We start from the raw sequence: 17,372 nt of genomic DNA on the forward strand, positions 1-17,372 counted from the left end.
TACAGGAGGATATAGATAGACTGGAGAGTTGGGCGGAGAAGTGGCAGATGGAGTTCAATCCAGGCAAATGTGAGGTGATGCATTTTGGAAAGTCTAATTCTAGAGCAAATTATACATTAAACGGAAGAGCCTTGGGAAAAGTTGATGAGCAGAGAGATGTGGGAGTTCAGGTCCATTGTACCCTGAAAGTTGCTGCACAGGTGGATAGAGTGGTCAAGAAGGTATATAGTATACTTACCTTCATCGGACTGGATATTGCGTATAAGAGCTGGCAGGTCACATTAATATTGTACAAGACTTTGGTTCGGCCGCATTTAGAATACTGTGTGCAGTTCTAGTCGCCAAATTACCAAAAGGATGTGGACGCTTTGGAGAGGGTGCAGAGAAGGTTTACGAGGATGTTGCCTGGTACGGAAAGTGCCAGCTATGTAAAAAGGTTGACTAGTTAGGATTATTTTCATTAGAAAAGAGGAGATTGAGGGGGGACCTGATTGAGGTCTACAAAATCATCAAGGGTACAGGCAGGGTAGATGGAGATAAGCTTTTTTCCCAGGGTGAGGGATTCAATAATGAGAGGTCACGCTTTCAAGGTGAGAGGTGAAAAGTTTAAGGGTGATATACGTGGCAAGTACTTTACACAGACGGTGGTAGGTGCCTGGAATGCGTTGCCAGCAGAGGTAGTAGAGGCAGGTACGGTAGATTCATTTAAGATGCGTCTGGACAGATGCACGAGTAGGTGGGCAGCAGAGGGATACAGATGCTTAGGAATTGGGCGACAAGTTTTGGATCAGCTCAGGTTTGGAGGGCTTGAAGGGCCTGTTCCTGGGCTGTAAATTTTCTTTGTTCTATACTAATGACCATTCAGTTTCTCCAAGAAACTAGAGAATACCAGTGGGTTGGCTTGGCCATAAAATTGCAAATATTTCTCTGCATTTCATAACTTTAAGTCCACGTTTATCCCTTGCTAGTAAACCCCTTGTGACTCTAGATTCAAATTCAAACACGTATAAATTAATATAAACATGTGGATAGAGCATAGTGTGAAACCTGGGATGCATATTCTGGTCATTATGAAGTGTTGATCATTAGCAGAATAGGTACATAAAGACTCAAAAGAACAGACTAAGAACCAAATAACTATATTTCCACCAATTTAAATTTCATAATTAAGTTATTAAAAGAGATTGACCAAATAGTTTCTTCTCAACACAAGCCATAGTTTTATTTGAATATTAAAATATATTTAAATGATGTTGAGCACATTAAACTTGATGTTCGTTTTACTCTTTTGAGGAATACCTAGTGAGGTTTGATGGCCAACAGATCTTTAGAGTGTTCTGAGACTTTGTAGGTTTTTACATTTAACAGTTTTGTAGCTTAATACAGGAAGTATTTTTCATTTTTGTTGGCATTTGAATACCTTTTTCAGGATGTTAATTTTTCTTCTTGTAGCAGTACATGTTTGTATGGAGCCTAAAACAGCAAAAAAAATAGAATGTTGACTTTCACTGGAGCCGCGATTATAATGTCACTTCTAACTGAAGAATCAAAATAAGACAAATTAATAATAAGAATTGTTTTGAAGCAGCAAAATCCCAGCACTTCATATTTAGGGTGATACTGCATGTCTGAGAAGGGAAGATGATCAGCAAGCACTGGTGCTGGATGCCTGAACTTGACATAATGCCAATAGTTATGTTCCTACACCAAGTAATATTGCCTGACAATATTGTGGAGAAATGGCTCTGGAGATTCTGGATTGGTGCAAATTCTAAAATCATGGAAAAGTGTATGGTAGCAAAATCATTACGAATGAAAATCAAAGTAAAATTTTCCATCAATTTTACTAACTGTACACCTTTTCGGGGTACTATAAGGATTACTTGTTGTAGCAGACACTGTTGCCCTCAAAAGTATTAAGCACGTTTGTTTTCTCTTGACTTGGATTCAATCAGACATAATTTCAACCTTATTCAGCCTGATAAGAGGTTTTACATGAATTTTGTTTTGCTTGACGTGTCCAGGTGACCGCATCTCTTTCATTTTGCTGCCCCTCCAAACCCAGATTTTCCAGCCACTGTTTGTTATTCTCCCAGTAGCAGTACTGTAATGGTCAGATCATGATGAATTAGGGTCAATCTTAGAAAATCCCACAAGGCCCAGGTATTATAATTAATAATGTCATCTGGATGAATATTAGTTTATTACTTTTTTCTCTGGTGCTGTGAGGCTGTTTTCAATGACAAAAATTATTCTATGTCCAAATATGTGTCTGCTGCCCCACGAAATACTTGTAAAAATATATTTTATATATTACTGGATTACTACTTGGATCGTGAAAACAAGGCTTAATTAGCTTCAGTACGAATATCAAAGTACAGTTATGTAGGAATTTCATTGCCTAAACCTGCTAATACAAGAGGGATTTATATTATGACAGATAATTTAATGGTTCTCCCTCAACCTGCATCCTCTCCCCCATGACGATGCTCATACTAGTCAGGGTGACAACTTGACTGACACAGTTAAATGTGCTCTCAATTCAGAAGATGCTCCAGAGATTAGAACCAATCCCACTCCTTCCACTTGCTCAAACTCATTTCAATTGATAAAATGGATTAGTCAATGCAGTTTATAAAGGTAACTGAGATTCCATTTCCACACAGCTCTCTCAGTGGAACAGTTTATTAACTTAGGCCAGGACTGAATGAACATAAACTGTCCGAGGGATTGTTTTCTCAAGGAATTAAAAAATAGCCAAATATTAAAACGTGACATTACTCATTTCGAAGGTTTATCCAGCTGTTAAAAGACATTTTCTTTGTGGGAGTTTTAGTGTTAATACCTGAAAATATGATTTGGAGATGCCGGTGTTGGACTGGGGTGTACAAAGTTAAAAATCACACAACACTAGGTTATAGTCCAACAGGTTTAATTGGAAGCACACTAGCTTTCGGAGCGTCGCTCCTTCATCAGGTGATAGTGGAGGGCTCAATCCTAACACACAGAATTTATAGCAAAAATTTACAGTGTGATGTAACTGAAATTATACATTGAAAAATTGATTGTCTGTTAAGTCTTTCATCTGTTTGAATACCATGATAGTTTCACTTCTTTTATGTGTAAATCACAAAACCTTTTTTTAAAAAGTTGCATTCTCAGGTTAGCTGTTAACAATGGTGATAGCTAGACAATATGTTGAAGGTGTAATCCCCCTGTGTTCTCTGTCTATGCCATGATGTTTAGATTGATTCTAATCTAAAAAGTGAGATAATGGAGTTTTACATGAATTCATGCAGTTTTTGAGCTCAGAGTTCTACATGAATGCATGCTGTTTTTGAGCAAAGTACAATGTAACCCTGCAAGTACAAATTCACCCCACAAAATATATGGGTGCATGTGGGTCTTTGTCTGTCTGTGTGTGTGTGTCTGTCTGGATTGGGGGTTGTGAGTGTGAGAAAGTGTATGTGTGTGTGTGTGTGTGCAGTGAGTGTAGAGTGTCTTAAGTCTGTGAGGGGGTGCATGCGTGAGTGTGTGTGTCTGTAAGGGTGTATGTGGGTGTCTGTGTGCGCATCTATGTATATGTGTTCAAAGTTTGTGAGAAGATTTGTAGCTCGGGTGCTCGTTGTTGTGGTTCTGTTCGCCGAGCTGGGAATTTGTGTTGCAGACCTTTCGTCCCCTGTCTAGGTGACATCCTCAGTGCTTGGGAGCCTCCTGTGAAGCGCTTCTGTGATGTTTCCTCCGGCATTTATAGTGGTTTGAATCTGCCGCTTCCGGTTGTCAGTTCCAGCTGTCCGTTGCAGTGGTCAGTATATTGGGTCCAGGTCGATGTGCTTATTGATTGAATCTGTGGATGAGTGCCACTGCTATCGACAAAACCCTAGCCAGAGAAACAATAGCCAACCTGCTGGACATACAGAACTGACAACAGGATGGTGAACCTATCAACAAAGACGGCATACTCAAACTACTGGACCTGTGCCTCACAACACACTTCACATTCAACAACCAAATATATGAACAAATCAACGGCACACCTATGGGCTCACCCATCTCTGGACTCATAGCAGAAGCAGTAATGCAAAGATTAGAACAAACAGTCTTACCGCAAATTCAACCCAAACTCTGGGTCAGATATGTGGATGACACATTTGTAATCATTAAAAACACAGAAATAGAGAACACACACTGGATCATCAACGCCACACTCACAGGAATCCGATTCACTAGAGAGGAAGAAAAGGACAACCAACTCCCATTCCTAGACGTGATGGTACAGAGAACACTGAACGGAGAATTCACCACAAAGGTACACAGGAAAGCCACACATACAGAGCAAGTCCTGAACTACGAAAGCAACCACCCCAACACATACAAAAGAAGTTGCATCAAGATACTATTCAAAAGGACCACAACACACTGCAGTACACCAGAACTGCAAAAAGAGGAAGAAGAACACCTATACAATATATTCGCCAAAAACGGATACCTGCACAATTTCATCAACAGATGCCTAAGGGAAAGACAACGGAATGAGGACATGCCGCAACCCAAAGGACTAGCCACACCACCATACATCAAGAGCATTTCCGAACTGACAGGCAGTCTACTGCGACCACTAGGACTCATAACAGCACACAAACCAACAGCCACTCTCAGACAACAACTCGAAGGACCTGATACCCAGCATGAGCACAACTAATGTAGTGTACAAAATCCCATGCAAGAACTGCACAAAACACTACATAGGACAAACAGGAAGACAGCTAACAATCCACATCCATGAACAACAACTAGCCATGAAACTACACGACCAGCTATCCTTAGTAGGCACACACGCAGATGACAAGCAACATGAATTCGACTGGGACAATACTACTATTATAGGACAAGCCAAACAGAGAACAGCCAGGGAATTCCTAGAGGCATGGCACTCATCTACAGATTCGATCAACAAACACATCGACCTGGACCCAATATACCGGCCACTGCAGCGGACAGCTGGAACTGACAACTGGAAGCGGCAGAGACAAACCACTATAAATGCCAGAGGAAACAACACAGAAGCGCTTCACAGGAGGCTCCCAAGCACTGAGGATGTCACCTAGACAGGGGTCGAAACGTCTGCAACACAAATTCCCAGCTCGGCGAACAGAACCACAACAATGTGTATATGTGTGTCCGTGTGTATGTCTGTATAGGAGTGCCTGTGTGTGTGTATAGGAGTGTCTGTGTGTGCGTATAGTGCAATGGTGGTTACCTGTAGTGTGACATGAACCCAAGGTCCCGGTTGAGGCCCTCCCTATGGGTACCAAACTTAGCTATCAGCCTCTGCTCGGCCACTTTCTGCTGCTGCCTGTCCAGAAGTCCGCCTTGGAGGATGGTCACCCGAAGGTCCGAGGTTGAATGTCCTGGACCACTGAAGTGTTCCCCAACTGGGAGGGAAAATTCCTGTCTGTTGATTGTTGTGCGGTGCCCATTCATCCGTTGACATAGCCTCTGCTCGGTTTCCCCAATGACCATCCTCCAAGGTGGACTTCAGGACAGGCAGCAGCGAAAAGTGGCTGATAGCTAAGTTCGGTACCCACAGGGAGGGCCTCAACCGGGACCTTGGGTTCATTTCACATTACAGGTGACCACCATTGCACTATATGCACACACAGACACTCCTATACACACACACACACACACACACACAGACACTCATATACACACACAGGCACTCCTATATACACATACAAATGGAGACACATATACACAGATGCGCACAGACACCCACCTACGCCCTTACAGACACACACACTCCCACACACTCACATGCACCCCCTCACAGATTTAAGACACTCTACACTCACTACACACATACACATACTCTTTCTCACACTCACAACCCCCAACCCAGACAGGCACATACACACAGACAGACAAGACCCACATGCACACATATATTTTGTGGGGTGAATTTGTACTTGCAGGATTACATTGTACTTTGCTCAAAAACTGCATGAATTCATGTAAAACTCCATTATCTCACTTTTTAGATTAGAATCAATCTAAACATCATGGCATAGACAGAGAACACAGGGGGATTACACCTTCAACATATTGTCTAGCTAACATCAATTGTTCCAGCTAACCTGAGAACGCAAATTTTAAAAAAAGGTTTTGTGATTTACACATAAAAGAAGTGAAACTATCATGGCATTCAAACAGATGAAACACATAACAATCAATTTTTCAATGTATAATTTCAGTTACATCACACTGTAAATTTTTGCTATAAATTCTGTGTGTTAGGATTGAGCCCTCCACTATCACCTGATGAAGGAGCGACACTCCGAAAGCTAGTGTGCTTCCAATTAAACCTGTTGGACTATAACCTGGTGTCGTGCGATTTTTTACCTGAAGATAAATTGACAAATGACATTAGAACTTTGTTATCGCCAAGAGGATAACTAGCTGAACTGATCAAAAGTTTGTCAGTGTCTGACAAGATAAACATTTGTGAAGTATCATCTTACAAAAGTAACTGAAAGTATTTAGTGATTTCTTATCTGAGATTGATAACTGTTGGTCCAAGGTCAGAACACAGATAGAACCACAGATGGGACAGAAACTAAAGTGTGATTTTTATAGAGAAAAAGTGTAGACTTTCTGACTAAGTTTCTAATCAAGTATTGTGTTATTAATATTCATCTTTGAAGTTTCGGTTATCTTCTGAGGAACAGGATTTATATGCATTTGGAAAGGCAAGAACTGATTAGGGATAGTCAATATGGCTTTGTGTGTGGGAAATTATGTCTCACTAACTTGACTGAGTTCTTTGAAGGGGTAAAAAAGAATCTTGATGAAGGCAGAGTGGTAAATGTTGCCTATATGGACTTCAGCAAGGTATTTGAGAAGGTTCCGCACGGTAGACTGATTGATTGGTGGAGTTTGATTTATTGTCGCGTGTATCTAAGTAAAGTGAAAATCTTTGCTTGTGAGCAGTACAGACAGATCATGGTAAGCAAGGACATACAGATCATAGACTGAAAAGAAAACTTGGACAGAGTAAGGCATACAGGTTACGCTGCACAGGAGGTATGGGAGGCAAGATCAACATTGACAAAATCAACATTATTTGAAGTTAGAGAGTGCATTCATCAGTCTAATGACAACAGAAACAAAGCTGTTCTTGAACTTGCTGGCACGTGTGTTCAGGCTTCTGTATCTTCTGCCTGACGGAAGAGTTTGTAGGAGAGCATTACCGGGGTGGGAGGGATCTTTATTGATGTTGGCAGCCTTTCCGCGGCAGTGTGCTGTGTAACTGGACTCCACGGATGGGAGGTTGGGTTTCATGATGGTCTGGGCTGTGCACACAACCTTCTGTAGTTTCTTACATTCCTGTGCAGAGTAGATACTGTACCAGGCCATTATGCGCCCAGACAGCATGCTTTCAATGGTGCATCTGTAGAAGTTGGTGAGGGTCCTTGGATATGCCCAATTTCCTGAACTGCCTGAGGGAGAGGAGGCGATGTTGTGCCTTCCTGACCATTGCATCTACATGGGAAGTCCAGGGCAGGTTGTCGATTATCATCACTCTGAGGAACTTGGTGCTTTCAACCCCTCTCAACCTCCGCTCCATTGATATATATGTTCTCCTCCTTCCTTTCTGAAGTCAATGATCAGTTCTTTAGTTTTGCCAGCATTGAGAGAGAGATTGTTACCATTGCACCACATCCCCAAGCCCTCTATCTCCTTCCTGTATTCGGACTCATCGTTGTTGATATCCATCCTACCAAAGTGGTGTTGCCTGCAAACCTGCATTTGTACAGAATCCAGCAACATAACCATGGGTATACAGAGAGTACAGTCGAGGGCTGAGAATGCATCCTTGGGGGATCCAATGTTGAGTGTTATCATGGAGGAGGCGCTGTTGTCTATCTTCACTGATTGCGATCTGTGGGTAAGGAAGCTGAGGATCCAGCTGCAGAGGGTGGAGCGGATACCTAATCTTGGAGTTCTGAGATCAGTCTGAAGGAGATAATGGTGTTGAAGGCGGAGCTGTAGTTGATGAGCAGGAGTCTAATGTTGGTGTCCTTGTTGTCCAGATGTTCCAGGGATGAGAGCAGGGCTAGGGAAATGGCGTCCATTGTGGACCTGTTTTGTTGGTAGGCAAGCTACAGGGGATCGAGGCAGGCTGGGAGACTGGAGCTGATGTGGGCCCTGACCAGCCTCTCGAAGCACTTCACAATTACGGAGGTCAGAGCCACTGGGCAGTAATCATTAAGGCATGATGCATGTGCTTTGTTGAGTACTGGGATGATGATGGTCTTCTTGAAGCAGGTGGGGACTTCGGGTTGTATGAGGGAGAGACTGAAGATGTCGGAGAGATTGCAGAGTGGACTCGATGGGCCGAATGGCCTTACTTCCACTCCTTTGTCTTATGTCAGCTGGTCCATACAGGATGTGAGTGCACGGCTGGGAACTCCGTCTGGGTCACTGCTTTTCTTGGATTTACCCTCAGGAAGACCAATCTGACGTCTGCAGCAGTGACAGAGGGAACAGGTATATCAGGGACTGTTGGGGCAGGTGATACTGCAGTGCTGGCATTCTGCTTGAACCAAGCATAGGAAGCATTCATTGCATCAGAGAGGGATCTGTCTTTGTCCACTATCTTGCTCTGCTTCATTTTGTATCCTGTTATCTTGATTAGGCCTTGCCACAGGTGGTGGGAATCTGTACGGTTGGTTTGGGTCTCGAACTTGGTCCGGTTCTGCCTCTTGGCATCTCTGATGGCTTTGCAGAAGTTAGATCTAGATTTTCTGTACAGTCTAGATCATCCAACTTGAATGCTGCCTGGTCTTCGTGGGGAATGGATTTCCCAGTTCATCCAAAGTTTCTGGTTGGGAAACACATGGATTGACCTCTTTGGTATTCAGTCCTCCACGCATTTACCAATGAAGTCCGTGACTGAAGTACTCGTCTAGGTATTCCACTGAGTACTTGAATACGGTCCATTCCACTGATTCCAAGCTGTCCCACTGCCTCAGACCAGCATTGTATTTGTGGTTCGACTGGTTAACAAGGTTAGATAACATAGGATCCAGGGGGAGCTAGCAAACTGGATACAAAATTGGCTTGAAAGTAGAAGACAGAGGGTTGTTTTTCAGACTGGAGGCCTGTGACCTCCAGTAGTGTGCTGCAAGGAACAGTGTTGCGTCCACTACTTTTGTCATTTATACAAATTATTTGGATGTGAATATAGGAGAAGTGGTTAGTTCGTTTGCAGGTGACACCAAAATTGGCCATGGAGTGGACAGTGGAGAAGATTATCTGAGTACAACAGGACCTTGATCGGATGGGCCAAGGGCCAAGGAGTGGCAGATGGAGTTTAATTTAGATAAATGTGAAGTGTTGTGCTTTGGTAAGGCAAATCAATGCAGGGATTACACAATTAATAGTAATGTCCTGGGGAGTGTTACTGAACAAAAAGAATGAGGAGCACAGATGCATAACTCCTTGAAAGTAGAGACACAGGTGGACAGGATGGTGAATGTTACAACATGGGGTAAACCCTCCTGCTTAATTTAATCAGTAACACAGAAAAGATTTATCCCGTGCAGTAGTAATCTGTGAAAATTCGAGAAGCCAAGAACTAGTTAAAGTGAAAGTTACGACTTTATATCTTAAAGTACAACAAAGAATAATTAACTAACTATTTACAACTCCTTCCTCTAGCCTATCTTTTACTTTCCCTTCTATAAGACTGATCCGATAAAGCATCTCCCCCATTTAGATTTACAAAAAATCAGCTTTTCAAAAACTAGCTAGATGTCGAATCTTCTTTTTCCCTTCTTCGGGATTTCTGCTTCACAGGTTACTTACCGATAAAAGTATCTTTAAGTGAGCTATTCTCTGGGCAGTGTGCAAATGTTGTTGGCTTGGCAGTTCTCCTTCCAACTGTTCAATGTTCCCTGGTTTTCTATCCCCCAAATCATCAGATTGTATCATTGGCTTTTAAGATTGTCAAGTTAAATTCAAACTTGATTGGAATTTGATATTTTTGGGGTATAATTTAAACTGATTGGCCTAATTCAAATCTGTTTTTGTCTCCAGGCAACCAGTTACCCTAGCTACCCCAGTAGTTGGACCACATGTTACACTGTATCCTGTTCAGAACACTTGGTGCTGTCAGATAGTGCACTAGCTTTTAACTCTCTTAAAACTCCCCCCTGAAGCAAAAAAGAACCATCATAATCAAAAGATGGCTTCATTTATGTTTCTATTTTTAAACACATTACCCTAACATACCGATAACTTCAAAATAAGTTCACCTTTTTTATAATATATTTTTATTAAGAAAAAATAGGTTTTTAAAGATTACAAATACAAAACAATGCAATTCAAAACAGTACAAAAGTAGTACAAAATTAAATCCAAATAATTAAAAAAATTCCCAACCCACCCTCCTGTACAAATGTATAAACATATATAGAGAAATATAAAATTAAAAAAACTAAACTAGCTATTTAACTAAATAAATAAATACCTAACAACAAACAAATAAATAGTAATAACTCAGCGCAGCCAAACAAAACACTCATACATTCACAGTTCCTCCTCCCTGGATATTGGACTCATGAAACACAATCATTACGGCTATATAAAAGCCCTTGTTAGTGTGGCAGATAAATCTGTGTCCAGGTATTTCAAAAGGATTGCCATGTCTTGTAAAAATTCTCAGTTTTGTGGTGTACCATATTTGTGAGAAAGTCCAGGGGAATATGCTCCATAACAATCTTCCGCCAACCCGACAGGCCGGGGTTTTTTTTCTGATATCCAACCTAGCAAGATATTCTTCCTTGCACAGAACGTCAGAATATTGAAAAGTTTTTTCTTATGCGCGTCTGCAGGAAATACAATGGGTAGGCCCAAAAGGAGAGAAATAGGGTCCTTCTCCACCCCTACACCTAAAATTCTCTCCATTGCACCCACCACAGCACTCCAATATGTTTGAAGCCTGTCACAAGACCAAAGACAATGGGTAAGAGTACCCGTACAGACCTTGCACTTGGGACATGCTGAAGATACCCCTGGTTTAAATTTTGACAAACGGTCTGGGGCTAAGTGGACCCTGTGGAGAATCTCCAACTGTAAAGCAAGGGTTCTATTGCAAATTGATATCTTCCTTGCATTCTCCCAAATATCCTCCCATGCCTCTGAAGAAACTTCAACACCCAGCTCTCTTTCCTACATCTTGCAGAGTCAATCAGACTCATCTCAGGTGGCACCCCCCAATTGGTGATATAAAGTACTGTTAGAGAGTGTACACTTAGCCCTTAGTATCCCTCTTCCTATGTTAGATTTGTAGAGATCAGTCAAAAGTGTGGGTTTTTTTTAAATAAAATCCCTAACTTGAAAAAAACGAAAGAAGTCTCTATTAGGTAACTTGTACTTCCGTACTAACTGATCGAAGGACATCATTACGTCTCCCTCAAATAAATCACCCATACAAGACACACCCCTAGCTGCCCAACGTTTAAATCCTGACTCTATCATACCCAGTTGAAAACCCGGCGTACCCACTAAAGGTGTAAACAAAGATGTTTTGCCAATATTACCTTCCCTCTGCCGAATTGCCCTGCATGCTTTAACAGTATTGATGACTATTGGGTTATGGCAATATTCCCTAACCGTCCTCACCTTGTCCAAAAACAGCAAACTGGTAAGGGGGCACCTTGCCTGGGAGGCTTCGATATCTACAAGGAGAAAGTGAGGTCTGCAGACGCTGGAGATCAAAGCTGAAACTTTATTGCTGGAACAGCACAGCAGGTCAGGCAGCATCTAGGGAACAGAAGATTCGACGTTTCGGGCACATGCCTGTTTCCTGAAGAAGGGCATGTGCCCGAAACGTCGAATCTTCTGTTCCCTAGATGCTGCCTGACCTGCTGTGCTGTTCCAGCAATAAAGTTTCAGGCTTCGATATCTAGCCATATTGAAAGAGGGTCCCCACAAACCCAATCACTCACGTAGGTCAAAAGCAAGTTTAATTGGTAATTTTTAATGTCTGGAAGGTCTACTCCCCCCAGTCTGTGAGGCAACTGCAGTTTGGCTAATTTAATGAGGGTCTGTTTACGGTGCCAGATAAAGGAGCTGAACCAACCGTTCAGTCTCCTGAGTGTTTGTTTATTGAAAATCAGGGGGAGCATCCGTATAGGGTATAGCAAACGAGGGAGAATATTCATCTTAATAATCGCTATCCGACCCAACCACGAGACTGGAAGCGCCTCCCATCTTTGGAGATCTTGTTTAATTTTTTCAAATAATTGAGTAAAATTGGCTTTGAACAGCCAGTCCAGAACTGGAGTAATGAATATGCACAAATACACAAAAGTCCTCTGTGACCACCTAAATAGGAATCTATAGTCACTCTCAAGAGCCAACTCTTTTGTAAGACCACCCATAGGCATAGCCTCTTATTTAGCAAAATTAATCTTATACCCAGAAAAAGCACCAAATGCGTGAATGCATTGAATCAGGCAAGGCACTGAAACTGCTGGATTTATCAAGAAAATTAAAACATCGTCTGCATACAGTGAGATCTTATGTAATTTTGACCCCACTTCTGGAGCTGATATATTGAGATCCCCACGAATGGCCTCTGCCAACGGTTCAATCAAAAAGTAATGGTGAAAGGGGACAGCCCTGCCGGCTGCCCCTAGAAATATTAAAATTGCCTGATCGTACCCTGTTGGTAATGACCACTGCGAGAGGTACACTGTAGAGAACTTTTACCCATCTTATGAAAACTTCACCCAGACCAAACCGGTCTAGAGTATAGAAAAGGTACGGCCACTCAACTCGGTCAAATGCCTGCTCTGCATCTAAAGAAATCACCAATCCCTGTATTGACTGCTGTTGGCATGCTTGAATTACGTTAAGCAGCCTCCTAACATTATTGGAGGATCTGCGACCCTTTATGAAGTCCGTCTGATCCTCTTTAATAATAGAGGGTAACACAGTCTCCAGCCTTAACACGAGAGCCTTAGAGAGGATCTTAAAGTCCACATTTAAGAGCGAGATGGGCCTGTATGAAGCACGGTCTTCCGGATCCTTCTCTTTTTTAAGGATAAGTGAAATATTGGCCTCTCAGAGATGGTGGGAGACAAACATGACTTTATGAATCATTAAACATATTCAGCATCGGGCCTGATAGTATACTTATAAATTCCTTATAGAATTCACTGGGAAGTCCATCAGGACCGGGCACCTTTCCACTCTGAAGCTGCCTCACAGCTTCCTGCACTTCTTGCTCTGATAATGGGGCATTGAGAAAGGACTGTTGTTCGGGAGTCACACTCGGGAGCTTCAGATCTCTAAAAAAGGATTCCATTTTGGCCTGCCCCTCCTCACAATTCTCAGGATGATATAACTTAGAGTAGAATCTCTGGAACACCACATTAATCTTTTTAGAATCATATGTTAGGTTCCCAGACCCTTCCCTAATCGCTGTAATGTTTTGTGGGGCACTTCTCTTTCTGGCAAGGTATGCTATGTATTTGCCTGGCTTGTCACCATGCTCATATAACCTTTGCTTGCAAAAGCCAGCTCCTTCTTTGCCGTCTGCGTGAGCACGGAATTTAGTGCAGACCGCAGTGCCGTAATCCTCTGTAGTTTGACCAACGAGGGTCTGTCAAAATAGGCCTTCTCGGCTGCCTTCAACCATGCTTCAAGGAGACGTTGCTGCTCACCCTTCTGCCGCTTCCTACTGGTGGAATATGAAATAACTAACCCTCTGGCATAAGCTTTGGCAGTTTCCAGAGAACAGATGAGCTATCAACCGAGCCCATGTTGATGTCTAGGAATGCCTGAAATTCCCTAGAGAAATACTCCACAAACTTACTGTCCATGAGAATAAAGGGGTCCATTCGCCAATACCTTGAATCCACTATAATATCCTTAATCTTAACCATGAGGTACACTGGAGCAAGATCAGAAATGGCAATATTATCAATCGTGCAGGATGCCACCAGATCCAGGGTTACCGCAGGGGTCAGAAAAAAAAATCAATCCTCGTGTGACATCTATGCGGATTGGAGAAAAATGTGAAATCTCTACCTGTAGAGTGGAGACACCTCCAGACGTCCACCAACCCTAATTCCCCATACAGACCCAATAACTGTTTAGTTTCTGCAGAGGGTATTGAGGGACCTTTAGGCAACCTGTCTACTGTGGGGTCCATGAGGCAGTTAAAATCTCCCCCTATAATGATGTGACGAGACTCTTATCTGTTTAGAAAAAGCATCTACTAAGAATTTAAGAGGATGAGCTGGGGTCAATAAACATTTAAAACACCATATTCTACCCTATTTATCAAAGCTTTAAGAATTACAAACCTCCCGTATGTGTCTTTAACACATTCCAACAATTTAAATGAGAGATTTTTCCTAACCAAAATAGCCACTCCCCTACTTCTGGTATTAAATGATGAAAAACAAACTCGGTCAAAGCCATTCTGCTGTAATTTCAGATGCTCCTTGTCATCCAAATGTGTCTCCTGTAACAAAACAATATCTACCTTCTCCTTTCTAAGACTCAAGAGTACCTTCTTCCTCTTAATTGGTGAATGACTTCCCTTGATATTCCAGGTACACCATTTAATCAAATCATTAGCCATAATCTTCTGCAATTACATTTAAATTCCAGAGAGGAGGAACCCGAACCACAAATTGCTGAGCCTTAGTGTCGCATGGTCCACCAAATATAAAAACTACATAAACTAAAACCACTACATTTAACAAACATACAAAATTATTAAAAATAAAAAACAACAAAAATCAAAAAACAAACCAATATATAAAGTGCCAATAGCGCTGAGTAGGGGAACTCACCCCCTGCCCGGAGGGGGCAACTACCCATCCTGAACAGCCCATAAATAGGCATCTAACCATCTTAACCACCTTCACTTCTCCCAGCTAGAGCCGCATCGCAAGGACAAGCTTCTCCGATGTGTCAAAGAGATGCATGGACCCATCTAAGGTGACCCGAAGCACTGCTGGATATCTCAGGGAGTACTAAATCCCAAGCTCCTTCAGTCTTCTCTTGACACCATCAAACGATTTTCGCTTCTGGATCACCGTCGCTGAAAAGTCCTGAAAAAACATGATCTTACACCCCTCGTAAATTAGGGCCTTTGGATCCTTCCCCTGGAGTCTGGAAGCCTCCATGACTCTCTCCTTTTTCCCGGTAATGATGGAACCGCACCAGGAAAGGACGAGGATGTTGACCCAGACCCGACCTCTGCGCTGCGGCCCGGTGAGCCCTCTCTATCTTCAATCCTCTCATGCCAGTCTCAAGTCAAGGAATTTCGGAAGCCAATCTTCAACAAATTCCGCAGGCCGCTCACCTTCCTTACCCTCAGGCAGACCGATGATCCAAATGATTTTTCTCCTGCCCTGTTTTCAAGATCATCCACTTGGTCACGCAAATTACGAACCTGCATCTTCAGGGCTTGGATCTCATCCTTGAATGAACTGGCATCAGCTTCCACCACTGTGACCCTGTGCTCCACCTCATCCGCCCTCTTCTCCAGGTCTCCCAGCTGCTGCTCATGCTTCTGCAGCATGAGAGAGACTGGAGCCAGCTTCTCTTCAATCTGTTTCCCTAGCATCTCGTGAGATTTCGAGAGCTGGTTCTCCAGGTCCTGGAGAGTAATTGCCTCCGAGGCTGCTGCGGGCTGAGCTGCAGGCCCGGCCTCAGATGCTCCTCCTCCCTTTTTAGGCATTTCTGGACAGCTGAAAATACAGGTAAGTCAATTTTTAAATGTTTCTTGGGGCTCCACAATCTTTCCAACGTCCCAAGAAATCCTGATGACCTGGGTTGGGCGGGTTAAAGGACCGTCCTGCTCCTGCTGCGATGCGAAGCTCTGCAGTGTGATCTTCTCAGATCGCCGCCATCTTAGATCCCCATAAGTTTACCTTAACTTCTTCCCATATACCTATATATAAAACATTAAGTAAATACAAATCTCATTTAAACTTTATCACTTAAATCTGTGATAATGCATCTGTGATTACATTTTTACGACCCGCAACATGTATGACTTTTAAATTAAAAGTCTGTAACGTAAGACTCCAGCAAAATAGTCTCGTATTCTTGTCTTTAAAACTTTGTATGAATGTAAGTGGATTGTGATCCATGTACACAACCGCCTCTGACACACTGATCATGACATACACATTAACATGTTGTAACGCCAGCCCCAAACGCAATAGTTCTTTTTCGATCATGGAGTATTTCCTTTGGTGGACATTGATCTTTGAAAAGTAACCACCTGGCAGCTCAATCCCATCCTCATCTTCCTGTAGAAGCACAGCTCCAACTCCAATGTCACTAGCATCAATGGTAACTTTAAAAGGTTTTGAAACGTTTGGTGTAGCTAAAACTGATTTGGTGGTTAATATCGATTTCACACGGTTGAATGCCTCATGGCGTGGTTCTGTCCACCGAAACTTTATGTTCTTCTTCAGTAAATCGATTAACGGGGCAACTACACTGCTGAGGCTTTGGAACAAACTTCTGATAGAATCCGCTGAGTCCCAAGAATCGAAGCACCTCCTTCTTCAAGGTTGATTGTGGAAATTCCTCAATGGCCTTCGTCTTTGCGTTCCCTGGGGTCAACCTTCCATGACCGAAGTTACGACCCAAGAACGTCACCTCTGCTTTCGCAAATTCCATTTGATTTAAGTTTATCACCAGTTTTACTTCTTGTAGTCATTTAAAGAGCTCTGCCAATGTACCATGTGATCTTTCCAGGACTTACTAAAGATCACTACATCGTCCAAATGGACTGCACAGTTTGTTAAACCAGCCACAACTCTGTTCATGAGTCTTTGTAATGTGGCGGGTGTGTTCTTCATTCCAAAGGGCATCCCTTTAAACTGATATAGCCCATTAGAGGTTACAAAAGCAGACATTTATTTCACCAATTCTGATAAAGGTACCTGCCAGTAACCCTGCATTAAGTCCAACTTGGTGATGTAACTGGCTTGTCCGACTTTCTCAATACAGCCCTCCAATCTAGGAATTGGATAGGAGTCCAGCTTTGTAACGACGTTGATCTTCCGATAATCCATGCAAAATTGTTGAGTCCTGTCCGGTTTGGGAACTAAGACGATCGGCTAACTCCACTTGCTCTGCTTGGTTCGATGATGTCCTCGTCAAGCATGGCCTCCACCTCCATCTGGACCTGTCTGGCTTTGAAAGAATTTAGCCGATAGGTACGTTGTTTTATCGGAGCAGTATTCTCTATGTCTACTTCATGTACAGTAGAATAGTCCTCCCCATCTGATTCTTACATATGTCCTTGTATTGCAGTAACAAATCTT

The 17,372-nt window shown here is 42.6% G+C and overlaps 1 protein-coding gene across 4 annotated transcripts in view; it reads right to left on the reverse strand.

The window, feature by feature from the left end:
* The window catches only part of LOC122556954 (uncharacterized), a 66,097-nt gene that overhangs the window by 14,758 nt on the left and 33,967 nt on the right, over positions 1-17,372 (reverse strand). For 2 of the 4 annotated variants that reach the window (XR_015759840.1, XR_006313724.2), the window contains exon 2: positions 1,421-1,473. The exons of 1 other annotated variant lie outside the window; for it this stretch is intronic. Coding sequence is in view for 1 of the 3 variants with exons in the window: in XM_087995528.1 (XP_087851654.1) it covers positions 15,338-15,769 (432 nt within the window). In the remaining 2 variants the exon portion in view is untranslated. Of the gene's footprint in view, positions 1-1,420; positions 1,474-11,972; positions 16,656-17,372 lie in introns of those variants that run through there. One more of the 4 variants, XM_087995528.1, reaches the window with a different exon arrangement.

The sequence above is a fragment of the Chiloscyllium plagiosum genome, unplaced genomic scaffold (genome assembly GCF_037043375.1).
Source record: "Chiloscyllium plagiosum isolate Xiang-an unplaced genomic scaffold, Cpla_swu_hap1 HiC_scaffold_16, whole genome shotgun sequence".
NCBI classification, from domain to species: domain Eukaryota; kingdom Metazoa; phylum Chordata; class Chondrichthyes; order Orectolobiformes; family Hemiscylliidae; genus Chiloscyllium; species Chiloscyllium plagiosum.